Source organism: Doryrhamphus excisus, chromosome 9 (assembly GCF_030265055.1).
Source record: "Doryrhamphus excisus isolate RoL2022-K1 chromosome 9, RoL_Dexc_1.0, whole genome shotgun sequence".
Classification (NCBI taxonomy): domain Eukaryota; kingdom Metazoa; phylum Chordata; class Actinopteri; order Syngnathiformes; family Syngnathidae; genus Doryrhamphus; species Doryrhamphus excisus.
This window is the reverse complement of record NC_080474.1, coordinates 5,238,401-5,259,026: the sequence shown is the minus strand read 5'-3', so window position 1 is coordinate 5,259,026 and position 20,626 is coordinate 5,238,401. Positions and strand designations below refer to the sequence as shown.

The following is a 20,626-nucleotide window of genomic DNA, read 5'->3' as shown; positions in this document are numbered from 1 at the left end:
AGTCTGTCTGCATCTCATTGAAACAATGCACAGAATCCATATAGTATTCCATATAGCATAAAATGACTCTATAGCATAGAGTCATTTTATTAATAGCTCAACAGTTGATTGGTCAGGACTGAAAGATTGTCCAGAACGGCTTTTTACGATGTTCATTTTCCCCTACATAACTACAGTACCGTAAAACAGGATTATAAGGGACGGTGAGGTAAGAAGGGACAATTTGCGGGAAAATGTTTAAAATGTAATTCTGCCTTTTCATGTTAAACAGGAAGCTGCTTTGTGTTGTTTTTTTTCAAAGAAGCATATATTCTTGAACAAATCGTTCAAAAAACATTTTCACGAAAATTGTCCCTTTTTACCCTGCCGTCCCTTATAGCCCCGTTTTACGGTATGTTATTCTTCCTCTGAGGCTGAGTAGACGCATGCTGGTATGAGTATAACTTCATATAATAGTTAAAAATGTTGGAATTGAAATGTTTTTATAAGATTTTGTATACATTGTTAAAAAGAGTACTTCCCCTTTAAGAGTGCATAGAGCAGATATACTTCCTGGTTCACATTTAGCCATCAGTTTGATTAGCTTGAGAGCATTTGGCTTTGGTTTACACATCAGTCTATTGCCATAAGTTGAACTCCACAGGCCGTGTCCAAGAATACAAACAAAATAGCTGGCTAGCACAATAGTTTTCAACTAACTGAAAAATAGACGAAAGAGGTAAGAAAACCGTATGCCTTCTAACTCAAGCGCTAACTGACGGCTAAATGTGAACCAGGAAGTATATCTGCTCTATGCACTCTTAAAGGGGAAGTACACGTTTTAACAATGTATTCAAAATCTTATGAAAACATGAATTCCAATAGACCTTTAGACATTTTTAAACTATTATATGAAGTTATAAATTAAATTATGAATTATTAAACTTCTTTGCACTCATATAATTGAACATATACCTCCCAAACCGCTTCAATCACATGAACCGAGTCCATCCACAATCTGCACCTCTGCCTCTACACACCCGGCACCCACCTTCAACGTTTTGTTGTGTAGTTTGTGTGTAACCCTGCTAACAAACAAACTGACAAAAGACATTCAAAACAATACCTCTCACCTTCACATTTCTGTGCGTAACAGAAGTGGGTCAGTCCCCACAACGCCAACGTGAATGAACCTTGACAGAAGCCTTCTCAGATGTCCCGACGTCACAAATACATCCTCGACTCAAATTGGCTCTCAGGAAGATCGTTGTCCCGAAGCACGCACACCTCAAAGCCATAAAAATAGATTGAGAGTGACTCAGCCGTTATGTAAAGTCCGTCTCTGATAGGGCCGCTTGGGGAGCTTTATGTCAGTTTAGCTTGATGCCACTGGAGCTGAGGTGACATGGCTGCTGTGTTCGAGGTCCAACACACACACACACACACACACACACAGACACTTGGAAGCTTTCCCCCCAGCAAATAGTTTCTTTCCTTCTTCCTTCCTTAAGTGTGCATTCCCCAGTGTGTGCTTCCCAATGGACGAACATGCGATACACTCGGCATGATGGAATCCCTTTAGGCCAAATTGCTAACATTATTAGCCTTTCAGAGCTTACAAAGCGGGAAACACCACTTTGGATGTACATCGCATCCGCCACCCCCCCTGGCCAGGTAACCAGTTTAATCCATATTGATAAACACAAGCAATTCCACACTTGAATCTACAGAAGGAAACACACACCTGTCAATGTGCACAGCTTCCCCTTAAGATAGACGTGATGCGGAATGTTTCATTATATCATCGGCGGTGTCTTCCTGTGGGAAAACCGTAAGCTGCCTTAATTATAGTAAGACATCTTAATCATCTTCTATGCAAATGTATTTCCTGCCTTATTAACCTGGAGGTTCTCTTAATGTGATTTCAGAGGCTTTCCCAGCCTCATTTGAGAAGTACAACTTTTTTAAAAATGACATCAGCGTTTCAGAAGTTTGACATGGAGTATTCCATAAGACATTAAATAAAATCATAAAAAAATAGATCGATTGATGATTGATTGATTGATTGCCGGCAGTAAGTCGTATTCGTTTCCTGCAGTGATAGTTGGAATCCACCAGGAATGGACACAATTTCAAGGTGATCAGGGGACCCAGTTTTGTGGTTGGCTTTTTGCAGATATAGTGCTGCTGGATTCATCAGGCCGTAATCTTCGTAGTACAGTGGAATACCGTATGGATGGATGAATATTACTCCGTTTTCCTCCCACATTCCAAAAACATGCTAGGTTAATTGGCGACTCCAAATTGTCCATAGGTATGAATGTGAGTGTGAATGGTTGTTTGTCTATATGTGCCCTGTGATTGGCTGGCCACCACTCCAGGGTGTACCCCGCCTCTCGCCCGAAGACAGCTGGGATAGGCTCCAGCACCCCCGCGACCCTCGTGAGGAAAAGCGGTAGAAACTGAAATAATTAGCGTTTCAGAAGTTTGACATGGAGTATTCCATAAGACATTAAACAAAATCATAAAAAAATTGATCGATTGATCGATGCCAGAGTTTGGTTTGCATTGCCGGCAGTAAGTCGTATTCGTTTCCTGCAGTGATAGTTGGAATCCACCAGGAATAGACACAATTTCAAGGCGATCAGGGGACGCAGTTTTGTGGTTGGCTTTAGTAGTACAGTGGAATACCGTATGGATGGATGAATATTACTCCGGTTTCGTCCCACATTTCCAAAAACATGCTAGGTTAATTGACGACTCCAAATTGTCCATAGGTATGAATGTGAGTGAATGGTTGTCTAAATGTGCCCTTTGATTGGCTCGCGACCAGTCCAGGGTGTACCCCGCCTCTCGCACGAAGACAGCTGGGATAGGCTCCAGCACCCCTTGTGAGGATAAATGGTAGAAAATGAATGAATGAATGAATATTGACATGATTTATTCATATCTTACAATATGAAACAATGAACCATCAAAGCACATGGCGTCAAATGTCCATCTACACTTACCATCGTTCCATGAATCATATGAGGTGAGCGTTATATTCATATGGCTGGCATCTTGTTTTCGTTTCCTTTGAGTCACACAAACACACATCCACCCCGAAACACCACGTTTGTCTCCTGTGCGTGTTTGTGTGACTGGATGACCAGGTTAAACGGAGGGGGCGGTGAAGGGCCGGATGCCAAGGAATCAGAGCGTACACATGGCACCTCGAAGGCTTTGTGTGTTCATGCAGCCTTGAAAAAAAAAAGAAGCGAAGAAAGGAAAGACTTGTCAGTGTTATGGCGCTATAACAACAGGTTTGAAAAAGAACCAGTAGCACCCTGGTGTGTGTGTTTGTGTGTGTGTGTGTGTGTGTGTGTGTCAGTTAATGACAGACTTAATTGGTGCCAGCAACTGTCCCTCCCACTGTTCCTTATTCTACTTTGACTAATGAAACATATTCCACTCCCTCATGTGAAAAAACTGTGCTGAGATTTATTTGATGAATGCATACAAGGGTGCGCGTGCACACACACACACTCACAGATTTAGTCCAGATGAATAGAAGTCATCATCATCATTTTACGAGGATAACGTAATATGTGGACATATGAGTCATTTAAGTAGCATAAGGTTTAAATATTAAAAAAGACGCCATTGATTAGAATATTATGAAAAACATTCATTCAGTCATTAATTTTCTACCGCTTATCCTCACAAGGGTTGCGGGGGTGCTGGAGCCTATCCCAGCTGTCTTCGGGTGAGAGGCGGGGTACACCCTGGACTGGTCACCAGCCAATCACCAGCCAAAAAAAATAAGGTTTCAAAAAAGTAATTATAGGAGAATAAAGTTAAAATATGGGAATAAAGCTGTAATTATCAGAAGAAAATTCATAATAAGTAAAAATTAAAAAAGCTGTTATTTATTAAAAATAATGTCAAAATACATGAAAATGTGTATATATGTGTTTTATAAGGCGTAATATTATGAAAAACAAGTTGTAATTTCTGGAAAATTAGGTTGGGGAAAAAGTAATAATATAGTGGGAATTAAGTCATAATTTTATGGGAGGAAAGTTATAATTACAGAGAGAAAATTTATTCAAAATCATTCAAAATGCATTCTTTCATTTTTCACCATGTGGCCCTCGGTGTAAAAACTTCAGACAACGTGCCGTAAGTTTGTAAAAAAACATAACAAAACAAAAAAAACAACCCTTATATTATTACTGTCAAGACTGCAGTGCCTCCATTTTACTGGCAATGAGTTTGTCTTTTCATACAGCATAGTGTCAGAAACCTTCACCTGACAATATCCAATCTATGATGACAGCATATACTGCACTCGCTGGGATAAACAGTTCCGTACGGTCTCTCGAAAACACCAGCATACCATTCTTCCTCCAGCAACACTGCTCCGACTGATTTACCACCTGACAAACAGTGGACGCAGGGGCGTCATCCCCGCCGGCAGCACTGTACTGTCATACCACCTGTTGCATTTAAAGACACAGACACGCTGTTCCTCTTTGTAAAATGTTGCGTTGCCTGTGGAGGTGTCTGTGTGCTCATGTGCTGTCTCATTAGCGTCCGGACTCGCCTGTAGCTTTGGCAGCTGAGATGCTGAGCTGCGAGTCCATCCCAGAGAGTCCGCCTGTTGTTGCATTGTGATGGAACCGATGGATGGATGGGTTTACATGGAGCCTACGAACCAAGTACATTTTCAATAGCCTGTGTGAGTTTTAAGTCGCACCACTACACCAAATGAAACAAACACTCGCAAGTAATAACTTCATGTTTTGTTGTGAAATAAGGATTAAAAACATGAGATAATGTACATGGTCTGCATGGCTGGGTAGCGCGCAGGCCACGCAGCTGGGAGACCCGAGTTCGGTTCCACCCTCGGCCGTCTCTGTGTGGAGTTTGCATGTTCTCCCCGTGCCTGCATGGGTTTTCTCCGGTTTCATCCCACATTCCAAAAACATGCTAAGTTAATTGGCGACTCCAAATTGTCCATAGGTATGAATGTGAGTGTGAATGGTTGTTTGTCTATATGTGTAAACACAAGAAACCACATATAGTTGGTGGGTAGACAAATTATTTTTTTCAGATTAAAATGAACAAAGCATTATTAGAGCCCTGTAGACATGACAAAACACGACTATAGTCACATTTATACTTTTTTTATTTACAACATATTGCGCAACTGCAGGGTCTTGAGACACATGCTAACTCGCAAACTAGAGAGCTAGCGACCTAAACGGTAGCCTTCAAGTTATTTCCTTTAAACTTAAATAGCCAAAAACTTACCACTTCCACACGGATAGGGAGGATAACTATTAACAGTTATTTAACCTTTAACATGAACATTAATCAAACGTAATAATTTTTTCTGGGTACATGATACCATACAGCATCCATATCAAACTTTCATATCAAGGCGGGGGCCTCAAACTAGTGTCCTGCGGGCCACATTTGGCCCACGGGCCGCGTGTTTGAGACCCCTGGTCTAATGTCAACTACATCGGATAATACTAGTGTGAAAGTGACTATAGAGGTGTTATTTCGTGTCCAGAGGGTTCTAGTGATGTTAAAAATGTATTTAGAATGTTGTAAATAGGTTTTCTATGGCCTAAATATGAAAATAATATTATAAATAAGGAATCTACTTCACAGGAATTCATTTATGGTTGGGTTTGGAACCAATTAGCCATGATAAATGAGGGTAAAGGGAAATAATGTTTCCACAAGATGTGTAAAAGCGGAATGGGAAATTTGCACTTGGGGGAGGGAGGAATTCTTCCATTGTCACACAAACAACAAAAATGAAAATAAATAGACAAAAATAAATGTGCATTTTTATGTGGATTTCCACTTTTCATCATAAACTGAATCATACGGGAACCCAGGTTTGGCTGTTGGCGTGACCTCGGCCAAGCCCAAATGCAGTGTCTCCATTTTGAATGTGATGCAATCCCATCATGTTGGTTCTTAACACAAAGTCTCATATCCGGTAGTGCTAATGTCATTCAATATTTACAAAATGAGACACGTAGCTAGTGCTTGTCATATAAAACTAGGTGACAGTTGCAGCTATTTTGATGCGGTTCACATATTGTTTACATCACACACACCCTCCTGCCATGTCCTATTTCCCGTATGTCTCGGACTATGTGAGTGTGTGTGTGTGTATGGAGAGCTGTCTCCCTGATGTCCCATCATCCCAAATAATCATCCCACAGTCATGCGTGAGATGCAATTTCCTTTAAACAATAGCAGGCTGGCTTGCCTCGCTGACCCTCAACCTCCCAGGCTGCAAGAGAACAAAGCCACACACACAGAACACACACATCCTCTCAGATCGTGTTAACAGCAACACGTGTGGAGGCAAAAATGAGCATCTCGTCCAAAATGGAGCTGCGGTGGTGACTGTTGAAGTAGAATAGTAATTGAGGACGATGTCAGTGACATGTTTTGACTAGAAACCAATTCATCTCCAAAGAGGACAGGAATGAAAGGATGTTGAATGACCCCGGCATTTGTCCTTAAGAGAAATGGTTGAAGAGTTTCGGCTGCCCTAGTTTGAGTGCCGTGATGATGCAGGTAGAGCTCCTTGCTCGGCACGCCAATCACAACCCAGCCTGGCGGTAGCTTGTCCATTCACATTTGTGTTAATACCGAGCTTGCCTTCATTTGCTTAAAATACTTCCTGATGACGATAATGATGCTCTTATTCTGTCTCCTTTTGTGCCAGCACCGTCTCAACGTCCAAATGTAACATTTCATGACACCACACTGACAATTCCAACCGCATATATCAGTGGGGCCGCATACTGAAAAATGAATTATGCAATTAGATACTTTATAAAGCAACATGGATGTTAAGAAGTTAGTTCTATAGTTCTAACACAGATTTTGCTGAAGTCAATGCGATCCTAACTTCCTCATATAGGCTGCAGATTGCACTCAGTAAACGCAGACCTACATATCCGGAAGTCCTCGGGAGCGCGTACCTAGAGGAGCAAATTAGAGGAGTAAATTAAACGGGCCGTTTGGGTCAGAAGCAGGAAGTCCAGGGAAACGCTGCAGTATCTGGAAGATCTAGAAAGCTTTCTGCGCGGGTTGTCATGTGTAGCTGTGCCTTAGGGGTCCACAACTCAATAAAATATTGTTCTTTTTTCTCTCTCACAATATTACTAAAATAATACAATAATATAATATAAATATATTATACATATATTATATATTATAAATTTTGTAAATATATAAATATAAATATATTTATGATATAAATATTATAAATATATAATTATATCTATATATATAAATATATATAATTTTATATATATATATATATACATGTAGACATATATAATTATATATTCATAATATTTATATTATATTTTAATTATATATATATATAAAGATAATTATATATATATATATATATATATATATATATATATATATATATATATATATATATATATTTGACTTTTTTTCCTCAAAAACTTTTTGTCCATTATTTCTGTCGATTTTTAAAATTTTCTTGTTAAATTGTATTTTTAGAAGGGGCCGTGTGCCGCACTTTGGACTCCCCTGACTTACTGTATATGTGCATAAACCACTGTATGAGTTGCTGTCACCGGCATTCTTCATGCAATCACTTGATTATCAAAACAAATCAATAATAAACTGAGATAACATCTTCCAACAATTTCCAAGTTAACTTTATAAACAACCCTTGACATCTTACACAGCCTCCCCACGGGGGCCAGTCCCACTGTTTGTCATTGTAGTGTATTTTAATTCTGAGCTGTCGCCTAGGGAACATAGCCATGGCACCCTGACAGGGAATCTGGGGTGACACTGTAGCAATCAGTCAGACGCAGACCTCTGCCAGGGCTCATCTGTTAACAAGTACTAGCAACAAACACGTACAGGTACATTGGAACGGTATTACATAGTGCCCGCAAGGCATGCTGGGTGACAATAATAGCTCAAAGCAGTCGCTCTGTTGCTTCTTTCGTGTGTAAACTCTTCGGCAGCTGGTAATAATACTGTGAGTGAGCTGAGGGAAACAATATGATGGATGTTTAGAGAAGGTTCATATGACACAATGTGCAGCCATGCCGCAATGATGCCCGTCTTCCATTGCATCCACCTGAGCACCTACCTGCAGATTCCCTTTATCTGTTTAACTTACATAGCATTTGAACTTGCAAAGTTGAAGACATCCTTCACATTGTGACATCTCTGAGTCCTGTGCATGAATGACATTAATATTTTAAATCAGCCCAGAGTCTTGCAAGGGTTAGACAATTTAGTTCTGTGACATTTACATTTGAATAGCACAAATACATTTAACATTCTGAAATGTATTTACATTAATGTATCTCTGAATGTTATGATATTGTACAGCCTGGTCCATTATCTATTTGATGACCCTTTGTAAAACGGAGAAAACAAAAAACACAAAATATATATTTTTTAAAGTACTGTCCGTGTGTTAGCACACAATTTTAAGAATCTTGCCAAATTAGACACAAAATAGTCCATTTATATGAAAAGTATACGTGGCAAGGACGAAAGCGAGTAGTCGACGTTCTGATATTGGAACGTGTCCCAATACGTCAACCAGAAGCGACGCTTTTCTCTTTCTCCTCTGCTCGCAAAAGCAAGCTGTACTCTGCTATATCGAAGCAAAACGGACACGACTAGAATGTTCTCGCATATTTGGTGTCGTTTGGTGCCAGCTATCAAGCTTTACCTGCTCGGCTTGAAGGTTCTTGTGATTCAGCTGTTCAGCAGACGTTTCAGGTTGCCAGGTCGGTTCTATTTGCTGTTAACAGTTGAGCACGCCATCGCGTACATAGTCTTATACCTTGCTATTTAGCGTAGAACGCCATGACGGATGTGTTAATCAGAACGTATGTTATGTGCTGTGAGTGTTTGTTGTCGCATAATGTAAGGTTTAAAATACCTGTTTTCGCTACACACTCCGGTTTAAAACGGAAAGGAAGACGCCCATTGGTTGCATGTCAGTCATGTACCAGCCAATGAATAGACAGCAGAGTTGAGGGCGGCTTTACGATTGGAGGAGATCCGGGATTTAGCCCATAAAGCAGCCATAGACGTAGCATCCAGTGGGTTTGTCCACTGCTGCTATACGTCAACGTCACCGCCATGTTGGATGGGTCAAGGCTGGGCTGTAAATGAATACAAGTCAATGTACCTTCTTTCATAAAGCGCCTTTCTACAAATAAATACATAAATAATGAATTCTTCTCATTCATACATTCACACATACACTGATATACTTGGGAAATAGGCACCAAAAGCGGTCACAATCACATTGTGCCTAACTGTTTCCCAACTATATTAGTCTGTGTGTGAATGTACAAATAAGAGGAGTCAAACATCTACACATTTATGCCATATTTTCAGTCTAAATTGTTTTACACCACAACCATGTTTCATGTTGCTTTAAAATATTCCTGGAAATGATGTCCTTATCTGATGACGTCCTATCTGATGACTGTGTCTCTTCTTCTGCCTCTGCCAGTGATGCCCAGACAAGATGGCAAGGTTGCCATAGTGACGGGAGGAGACAGGGGAATCGGCTATGAGGTCGCCCGCCACATGTCCGAACTGGGGGCACACGTTATCATAGGTACAGTATCATAGTCTGCCATGTAAACAGTATGAGTGGAAGCTGATAACCGGATAAATGCAGAGTTGACAATTTCCGATATTGCTGTCTAACCTTTTTCACACGCACACTTGAAACACAATGAAGCTATAATTCCAAAAAGTCAACATTTTCAATAATGACAAGTGTTTTTGTATGTAGTGTCTCAACTGTAAAAGAACCGCAATGTATTTTACACAGAGACTGAGTCACCAACACGTGGAATATTTCTTCAGGCACTTTATTCCGTAGAATAGTTTCATGCACTGATACATTTTTAGCAATATTTATCAAAAACTAAATCATGTGAAAACTGCGCAGTACAAAACCTGAGCGTAAAAGTGACAAGTAAATGGTGGCGGTGTTCTTGTCCACTCATTTCCCTGACTCATAAACCCTTTAAGACATTTCTTCTTTCATCTATTGTTGCTTATACATCATCTTTTAGAAAAGTGAGTCACTATTTATTGTTCTGTGGCGTGGACCTCAGGGAATTCAAGAAACTGTTGCTGTTGAAAATTCTGGTGGAAAGACTGTAAGACCAGAATTTTCCCTCACTACCCCTTATTTATGTAGAAATGTCCCTTATTTTCAAATGCAAATGTTGAGAGGTATGTCTCCCTCACAAATCCCGAGGCTGTGTTGCACTCAATGGAGTAATGTTCCCTGAAGTGTCATGGCGTGGTTGGAATGGCATTTTGTGTCATTTCTTGTACTTTGCCAGTAACTGTCGTCTGCTAGTGGATGCCGATTAGTGCGCTTCATTTGGCCTTTGTAACTTTCCTATCATGAACGCTGGCTCGATGAAGTCAGTTGACAAATTCATTTTTTATCGTCGCTAATCTAGTGTCAAGTTGGAAAAAACATGAAACTAGGTAATTTTTTCCTGTAGTATGCCCAGTATTCGCATTATTTGTTTTTTGGTCAAAAAATTCGCCAAAATGTTGCCTCAGTTTTCATAAAATGCGTTTTTGTCGAAAATGATCACCAATATCAATTCATATGCACCAGTTTTCATCTAAAAATTGTGAAAAAAAAATTGGCATGTGTTTTCCTATGCACTGTTTTTGTATGGTTTTGTTTTGGTGGAAAAAAATTGTCCAAATTTTGTGTCTTTTTTTGTATGATTTGGTATTTTAAAAAAAAACGGACAAAAATTTGCTTTGGTCTTTGGATGCTTTGGATTTGGAGGCAAAATTACAGCACAATTTTTGTTAGGATTTCTCTGTTATGAATACCAAATCATACGAAAACCGTGATAAAATTTAGGCAAAAAATTTTCACAAAACTAAATCGTATAAAAACATTTACAATATTTTAAATACAATTTTGATGAAAATATTTGACAAAAAGAGGGGCATATGAAAATCGAGGCTAAAATATTGGTGATAATATAAAATAAATCTTATGCAAACCAGGGAAATATTTTAGCGTAGATTTTTGAGGAAAACTAAATCATACAAAAACCGGGGCAAAATTTTGACAAAACACACAATTTTTTTTACACAATTAGGGAAAAGGAAAAGTTTGGCATACAACAACTGGGACAGAATTTTGACAAGACAGAAACTCAATTAATGTGAAAACTGTGGCATAGGACAATTTTTTAAATTGATCTTTGTGATTTTTTATTTTTTTTGCGAAATTTGCATTACCAGATCTAAGTATAAATGTTCTACTCTCACAAAGTGCAAACTGTCTGGTATACATTTTGTGATCTCCTATCTGACACACAAATGTACTTGAGCGTGTGTCTTTTTAACAGTATTCCCTCCTGTCTCCATTAAGAAGTGCTAAACACCGGCACTCATCATTATTAGCTTGCCAGCTTCGGTGGGTCCCAGGTTGCTTTCAACAGGCTGTCATTCATTGTGAAAGAACACAAACAAGATCCCTCCATTCCTAAAAGGCAATGACCCATGTGAAAGCTGTCATTTTTATTCCAAATCATTCAGGTCCTTTCGCACCACAAATGAGTAAAACTGTTCTTGTTGTGGCATGCCTTTACCTTTTTGGGGATAAATACTTTGGATCCTGCACCAACCCCTCAATCTGGAGCTATCAATCTACAGCTGTCCTATCCAGTTGTTTAGCATGGACAGATTTGATCTTCTAACTGTCCAGTTGTGACTGATTCAGTGCCCTGAGAATTAGTCTCTTAGTTTTTTTTTTGACACAAGACAAACCTGGCTATGCCTAAAATTGACATGCCAGCAGCATATACACAATATTGAGCTGGATCATGCAGGTCCTTTCCGACTCCAAAGTGCAAGGCAAAGGGCTGCAGTTTTGTTGAGCCTCAAAATTCGGCTTCAAGGTTCATTCTAAACTCTTTATTCAGTACACGAGATTCAAAACAAGTGTATTGTAGCTTTAGTCATTCAACACACGTTTTCCGCAAAGTCAGTGTCAGGGTATCCTTGGAGATGGGGTGGAACATAAATGAGACTTCAGCAGAACATCTCAGACATTTCAGTGGGGGACTAAAGCTGGAATATCAATCAATCAGTAATAAATAAATATAGTAATAATAATAAAACGGCAAATAATAAAAACTTAAGAAACTGCATATAGTTGGTGGGTAGACAAATTATTTTTTTCAGATTAAAATTAACAAAGCATTATTAGAGCCCTGTAGACATGACAAAACACGACTATAGTCACATTTATACTCTTTTTATTTACAACATATTGCGCAACTGCAGGGTCTTGAGACACATGCTAACTCGCAAACTAGAGAGCTAGCGACCTAAACGGTAGCCTGCAAGTTATTTCCTTTAAACTTAAATAGCCCAAAACTTACCACTTCCACACGGATAGGGAGGATAACTATTAACAGTTATTTAACCTTTAACATAAACATTAATCAAACGTAATAATTTTTTCTTGGTGCATGATACCATACAGCATCCATATCAAACTTGCGCGGGCCGCACTAACATTAAACTTTCATATCAAGGCGGGGGCCTCAAACTAGTGTCCTGCGGGCCACATTTGGCCCGCGGGCCGCGTGTTTGAGACCCCTGCTTTAATGAGATGAGAATCTTGATGGTGATGTGGCCGTTTCTTCTCAGTTGCTCCATATTTCAGGTGCGCTGGGTAGCAGAATATTCTGAAATAATTGACAGAAATGGAACTGCTTGTATAATGAACACAAAAGAGGAAAAATGTACATGTGAAGAAGGAATTACACACAAGTGACACTGAGCGTGTCCTAAAGCAACACTGTTTCACCCTTCCCACTGTCACACAAACAGTCCTTGACGTACATGCACACATCCAAGACGTTGGCTTGTGTCTGTGGCAACCGGAGACCGCATTTGTGAGGTCAGACGTCACTGGCCCAATGAGGGCCTGCTGGCACACAACCTCTGTTCTCATTCATCTCAAATGTGTTTGATGGGGTTGAGGTCAAGTCTTGTGCAAGGTCATGTTCTTGCACACCAAACCCATCCGAGCATGCTTTGTGCACTGGGGCACATTTACGCTGGAAGAGAACTCTGTTCCCGGTGTAGAATTGTCCAAAACGACGCTGGTTGAGATGAGTTAGCAAATAAAATGCCAAGTTTTGTTGTAGGAATTCATTTATCAGCATGTACCGAGATGAGTGATGGGCAGGTGTGTATCCACAGAAAGTCACATGATCTAATATTCACCATACATGTAACACTGTTCACAAAACAATATTTGCATTTTCTCACAATATTGGGGACCGTACCAGAAAACCATGTTAATTGCGTGACCATGCTACAATTGGGAGGATTTCAGCTTCCAGGAATTGTGTACAGATATTTGCAACATGGGGCCACCATGCCTTATCATGCTGCATGAGGTGATGGTCGTGGATGAATGGCACAGTAATGGACCTCAGGATCTTGTCGCCGCATCTCTGTGCATTCAAAATACCGTCAATAAAATGCACCTGTGTTTGTTGTTCATGACATAGATAGAAAATCGGAAGTCTGACTTATTACAATTCTGTATAGAGCAACAGAGAACAATCAGGTACCAAGTAGGATGCGTTGCTTTCTCATCTAACAAGAAGAGTACACATTGACTGGGGCAAATATGCACATCCATTTGTCATAATGAGCCAATCCATTCCAGCAATGAGAAATGACTGTCTGTGCACATCAAGTAAGGACACACAACATGAAGCTCAGGATGTGTAACAGCCTTTCACTTGTGGATTTATTAGGCAACGCTAATGCAGTTTAATGCAACAACCACATCGTAAATCCTCTCCCTTTACGAGAAATATAATCTTCAGTTTTTACTCCGTGTCTTTGAGAGGGCTCTTAGTCCCTGTGAGTTGGAGTGTCGTTGTCACTTTCCAGTCAGTGCTTTCACATACAACTTTTAGGGATTATACCTTCATGTCAGAGGAGGAACACTTTTACATCTCAATTGTAAAGTTTTAGGGTTCTTGTGTTTGTTAAAGGTCCAGAACTATTGGCATATTTTGGTTGGAAAATTGAGTAATGGTAGTTGAGCTGCAATAATGAATCGATGATTCATTGATTATGCAATTACTTGATTAATATTTTTTTATTTTATTTTTTTTACAAATGTAAATATTTTGGGCGGCACGGCAGACGAGTGGTTAGCGCGCAGACCTCACAGCTAGGACACCAGGGTTCAATTCCACCCTCAGCCATCTCTGTGTGGAGTTTGCGTGGGTTTTCTCCGGGTACTCCAGTTCCCTCCCACATTCCAAAAACATGCTAGGTTAATTGGCGACTCCAAAGTGTCCATAGGTATGAATGTGAGTGTGAATGGTTGTTTGTCTATATGTGCCCTGTGATTGGCTGGCGACCAGTCCAGGGTTTACCCCGCCTCTCGCCCAAAGACAGCTGGGATAGGCTCCAGCACCCCCTGCGACCCTCGTGAGGAAAAGCGGTAGAAAATGAATGAATGAATGAATGAATGTAAATATTTTCTGATTTTAGCCTCTCAATATTTTTTCATTTAATTAATTTTTTTAATGCATGAACACCGAAATGTTATCTTTCTTTCTGTGGACCAAACCGAAACTGTTTGCTTCATATTGATTTGTTCTGTCGAGGGCCTAACCGAATACACAATTGATCAAAACAACAAGCTTCAGATTAATCAAGTGAGAAAATAATGCTTAGTTGCAGCCCTGTTAGGTAGTAATGTGCCTTTTCATCATAAATACTATTCGCATAAGAAATAATGTAAATCCAATTAATCAGTGAGTCAGCCACATACGTATAAGGTGCTTCGTTTCGGCATGCAATTCTGCAGAGCGATACAGTGCAAGTGTCAAGGCAAAATTTTCTGCTGGCTTCAAAAATAAATGAGACGAGTTTTTGAGAATAATAAGAAGTGCAGATGAATAAAAGTTGCATGCAAGGACAAATCAATGCAATCTGAACAGTCGGCTTTTAGAGAAAATGTCCAAGTTCGACAGGAAAAGATGTTACTATATAGCAGTGCTTCTCAAATAGTGGGGTGGGTCGGCCTGGGGGGGTGCCTGGTGAACCAGCATGTACTCGGTATGCAATTTGACTCTTCCTGTTTAGGATTCAATATTTTAAATGGAATATTTTTGTAGTTAAAGGGGAGTTGCATTCACAATTATTATATGAAATAAGAACATATACAGTATTTTTTTCCTTTTTCTGTGCATTATAACGCGAGAAAACATGTTAATTTGAGCTAGCTCACAATGCTTTAATTGGGATACATCTATTTCGACTATGAAGCCTTGTAAAAAAAAACCTCTAATAACTTTGCATGGTTTGATATGACCACTCTAAAATACTACATGGCATCATAATGTCTTGGAATGCATCTTCTGAATGCCTTTATTTGTATTTCTGTCCATCTTTAAGTGACAAAATATTTGCTAAAATCTGCATATTTTTTTACTACTGTACCTTATTAAAAAGTCATGAAATTATTACAGTATTACAGTATTCAATAGATAACCGCAAATATACAGCTCTTATAATGTTTCTGTCATGAACTGCTGATGTTTTCCTTGGTCCACATGTTGGATGTCTTATTTATTGTAGTGGCTTTGGCCAACTTTTGTGCAGTGGTTATGATTGACTTTCCACCTTCTCCCTGATGCACTGTTCTTGTTTTTCCACTTACAGACAGTTCTCTGGTTTTCATGTTGTTTTCACCTCTAAATGCAGTCTACACAGGCAAAACCTATCCTACCCAATCTGACTCACTGTTCTGGAAGACACTGTATTTTCGCTAACAGGGGTAATTTAGAGGAGTTCTCGGTCACTCTTGTTTGATAATGGGTGAAATATCAGAGTTTTGTTTGTGTGTGACTTTAGCGAAGCACCACCCTGAGGAAGTGCTTCCTTTAGCCCAGCCTGAGCAACAGTGCATCGGGCCAAATGATGCCGTGTCCTTGAAAAGGCCTGCGTGATAATCCAAGATTAGCATGTCTGTGAGTGTTTGTGTGTCTATGCAAAGAGTAAATGACAACAGGGCATGTGCTAGTTATTGGTTTGTATCACTTCATACGTTTACTTGGAAGTGTGGAAAAAGATGCTGTATTGCTGGTTTTTCAATAAACAATAAACAAATGACTCGGTGACGAGGTGCAAACAACCCAACAATGACACTGCTTGTGCCATGAACAACAAACTGAAAGAGACATCATATTATGTGACGGTTCTTTTCAAAAACAGCCTCTTGTGTCTCTTTGATATTCTCCTCTCTTTTAAAGATGCATGCGTCATTTGTATGCAGAGACTATCTTTAAATGACAGTCACGGAGTGTGTCTTTGACCAGGGCATCTGTGCATGTTAAGAAGAGAAAAATGAATCTGTAATGTATTGAGAGGAAAAAAATAGGATAATGCAAATCATAATGAACCGGCAATTGGCACCAAACTGATTAACTGATTCATTGGTGAAGTGCATAGAAATGCTTTGGTTTTTTTTTATGACTGTGGGACTGACCGGGGATTTTACAAAAGGACCGACATTTTGCAATGGTCATTTAATCACAACTTTTTTTTAATCTAAGTAATTGTTTTTGTTTCTATTATTTGGACATTTTTATTTAAGTCATTTTTTTTACAGTTTAATTGAAGGCGTTTTTAGGTTTTGATTCATTATTACTCTCACTTACAGTATTGTTAATTTATTTTATGACTTATAACTTATTTCAGTCATGTTTATTTATTTTCATAAATAAGTCCTTTTTAGATTTATTTCATCATTACTTGTATGTTTGATGAAGTAATTTTAATTCATTTTTTAATTATTATTACTTATTGTATTTAAGTAATATTTATTTTGGGTATTTTTTTACATTTTATTTAAGTCATTTTTTTACACTTTAATTGAAGGCGTTTTTAGGTTTTAATTCATTATTACTCACACTCAGTATTGTTAATTTATTTTATTTTATGACATAACTTATTTCAGTCATTTTTATTTATTTTCATAAATAAGTCCTTTTTAGATTTATTTCATCATTACTTGTATGTATGTTTAATGAAGTAATTTTAATTTATCTTTAAATTATTATTACTTATTGTATTTAAGTAATATTTATTTTGGGTATTTTTTTACATTTTATTTAAGTCATTTTGTTGTTATAATTTACACTTTTTTATTTAATTCCTGGTATTTTCTGAAATTCATTGCCATCTTTTTAAACATTAATGCACATAACGTGAACAAAGTGTATTTTAGAGGAATTAAGAAACGCATTTTATCAAGAAAACGAGGAAGAACATAATAGCTTACTGCCTACAAATAATGCATACATTGAAATGACATTTAAAAAAGACCACAAAATGGGATATTTCACTTGAAGTCAGACATGACATGTATATTACACTTTTGGGTCCCGACATACACATAAACATACAGTCAGCAAATCATAGTGTTTGTCAAACAAGTACTGTAGTATTTAATTGCCATCCAGGTACATTGTCTCTTTTTTTAATTTTTGCAGCACTTTGAGGAAAACTAAAACATTTTATCTAACACAGTATTAACATGTTTGTATCCTTGTTCTCTTCCCAGGTTCCAGGGATGAGCAGAAGGGTCTGGCAGCCATCAGAAGGATCCACGAAGAGTACAACGAGGCTAAAGGTGAGCGTGCAAGCGTGTCCGTGAATAGAAACACAAACACTTAAGGCAGCCTTTCTTATCAGTGCTTAGATGTGGCTGTTTGCAGGTGTAAGAACATAGAGTTTCTGTGATGATGGCACAATGATAGGAGTCTTAACCAACGTGCACAAGGAGCATTTTTTGGAAAGCAGGCAAATAAAAACAATATGGATGGGAAAATTAACATGTGGAATAGATGACTCAAATACACAGTGTCACTGAATAATATGTATTATTATTACTACTATTATATTAATTTTGTGAGTGTTTTGCTGTGGTGACGCTAGTGGCATCCAAAACTGAATCGACACACAAATTCTACATATTCTATTTTTATTTTTCCACAGAAACATATCTCATTCACACCCAAAAAAGCCCACCATTTTTCCATGTTTATGAATTAATGCTTCACTGATTATGTTTTTTCATTACACACTGGGATTTCCCACTTTTGTTTTGAGCAGCTGCCTATTTCGGTATTATTTAATATCGGTATTGGTGATGAAGTGCTGGACAATAATCAGATATTGCCAAGAAAGTTTTAGTGATACATTTGTTGTTTTAATTTTCCAAATTTCTTTCTTCTCAGATCATCTTTGTAATTTTCCTTTTGTAATATTTTGACTTTATTACCACAATATTATAGCCTTTTCCCAAAACCTAAATTTCCTTTTTTAAATCACAATATTATAATTATTATTCTATTAAAACAATATTATTTTTCACCATATTACAAGTTTATTGTATTTTCAGACTATTTCAACTTTTTTCTTGTAATTTTTCTTATCATTATGACTTTATTCCCACCAAATTTGGACTTTAATGTCATAGTATTATTCCTCATGATATAACAACGTTATTTTTTCTTCTTAAATACGATTTTTAAAATGTGCCACAAGCTTATTAACAACACCCTCAGACTACAATTCATTTATGCTATTTTTTTTAACTTTTTTGCTGTTGCTGTTTTTAAATTGCCAAACTTTGGACATGTTCATAATTCCCGTCAGCCAGTTTTGGATAACAATTGGCTGTTTTCATATGTTACTCTGGTGGTGATTTTTTTTTCTGCTTTCAGAGTTACTCAGGAAGAAGTGTTATCACTTTTTAGACTTTTATGGCTGTTGAGACGGCAGAAAGCTTGTCCTCCTCCAACCACGGAACTTGCCATTTTGACAAGAATAGGATGTAAAGTGGGATAGTAATCCAAAATAATTGTATTCAAAGGTAATAGTGATCCACATATAATTTCGAAAGAAGCAACGTTGACCATGTAGGAGCAACGACTGTTGTAATGAGGTAATGGGCTTGGTTGTTTATAGATGTAATGGATGTGATATGTGTTATATCTACCATCCAAAAATCTTTAGCATCCAAATATAATTGTATCTTTACTAATGGCAGTCCAAGTCCAAATTAATTAATGCTATGATTGACTTTGATACGCAGAATTGTCAGACTCCAGCATCTTTCATTGTTGGAGGCACCCAACAGGGGAAACACAACACTGTGAGTAGCGCCACCCACCGGGGACCAAGTTGGCTTTGCTGGCACCGCAATAATACCAGCTGAAGTCGAATCTGGCCGCGGTCCGACTTATGTGTGAGCGGCTGTCAAGCTCAGGGACAGCAGCCGTGTCGCCTGGTGTCATTCAAGTCGATTTCCCTGAACGAGTCTGCGGCGGGATTGATCACTTCTTTTGTAATTGGCAGGCACTGAGGCATTAGGGACAAGGGGGTGATTGCTGCCAGATGCTTGTGCACTGAATGAGAATGTGTGTATGTTTGTGGTTGAATGAGCTGGTAATGGATTCTCATTAGTATGTGAGGCAGGACGCTTAACATCCCTGTCCAAACGCCCTTTGGCACGCTTCCTAGTATTTTCACCAAATATACTGGTCTTGATTAAATAAATCAGATAAAACTCTGATCCTTCCTCTCCACAACGGCATGCGGTCTCTTACTCATATAGCTTGGGTTCTTTTTCCGATTCACAGGCCAAAAGTGTATGAGTTTGAGTGTTAAAATGACTTCATAACGTCCAGCTAAAATTCTGCATGTCTGATGGTGTGTTAACGTGATCAGTAGCATTCTCATCTATTCACATTTGTTAATTATTTTAATGAACTAATACTACTTTTCAACTAACAAATCTGGATTATCGAAAACTAATTAAAAAACAAACTAGTCCGTGGAATCAGACCAGGGTTCAATTCCACCCTCGGCCATCTCTGTGTGGAGTTTGCATGTTCTCCCCGTGCATGTGTGGGTTTTCTCCGGGTACTCTGGTTTCCTCCCACATTCCAAAAACATGCTAGGTTAATTGGCGACTCCAAATTGTCCATAGGTATGAATGTGAGTGTGAATGGTTGTTTGTCTATATGTGCCCTGTGATTGGCTGGCGACCAGTCCAGGGTGTAGCCCGCCTCACGCCCGAAGACAACTGGGATAGGCTCCAGCACCCCCGCGACCCTTGTGAGGAAAAGCGGTAGAAAATGAATGAATGAATGAATAGTCCGTGGAATCCAGTACCCAAACAAGTGACATGGTCGCTTTGTAAAATGGATTGTGGTTGTTTTTGAATTGGGAGACTTTTATCTCCTTTGTTGTGTGATTATTATTTGACACAACGCTTTATTTTTTCGTATAAAGTGCTTTACTATAAAACTATAATTATTTTCTATGTTAATATATTTGAGTGTCTGGAATGGATTAATTGCATTTACGTAGGTTTTTTTGGGGGGGAAAAATTGATTGGGTTTTTGTAATGCGGACTGGCCGCACTTAATTGTACTTTTTTCAGTTTGCAAGACACTCCGTATGTTTTGCTGGTGTAGGTTTGGCATTAGCTGTA

General features: G+C 38.6%; 1 protein-coding gene and 1 long non-coding RNA gene across 4 annotated transcripts in view; one reads left to right on the top strand and one right to left on the bottom strand.

Moving 5' to 3' along the window:
• The window catches only part of LOC131135892 (dehydrogenase/reductase SDR family member on chromosome X-like), a 47,784-nt gene that overhangs the window by 6,088 nt on the left and 21,070 nt on the right, over positions 1-20,626 (top strand). Inside the window, exons 1-3 of one of the 3 annotated variants that reach the window (XM_058082304.1) lie at positions 8,555-8,795; positions 9,533-9,640; positions 17,687-17,755. In XM_058082304.1, the coding sequence (XP_057938287.1) occupies positions 8,690-8,795; positions 9,533-9,640; positions 17,687-17,755 (283 nt within the window). In that variant the 5' untranslated portion in view covers positions 8,555-8,689. Of the gene's footprint in view, positions 1-8,554; positions 8,796-9,532; positions 9,641-17,686; positions 17,756-20,626 lie in introns of those variants that run through there. The other 2 variants (XM_058082305.1, XM_058082306.1) reach the window with 2 other exon arrangements.
• On the bottom strand, positions 7,504-8,933 carry LOC131135893 (uncharacterized). The gene is made up of 3 exons (XR_009131665.1): positions 8,738-8,933; positions 8,174-8,230; positions 7,504-8,038 (listed from the first exon to the last, which is right to left on the bottom strand). It is a non-coding gene; the product is annotated as an uncharacterized LOC131135893 (long non-coding RNA).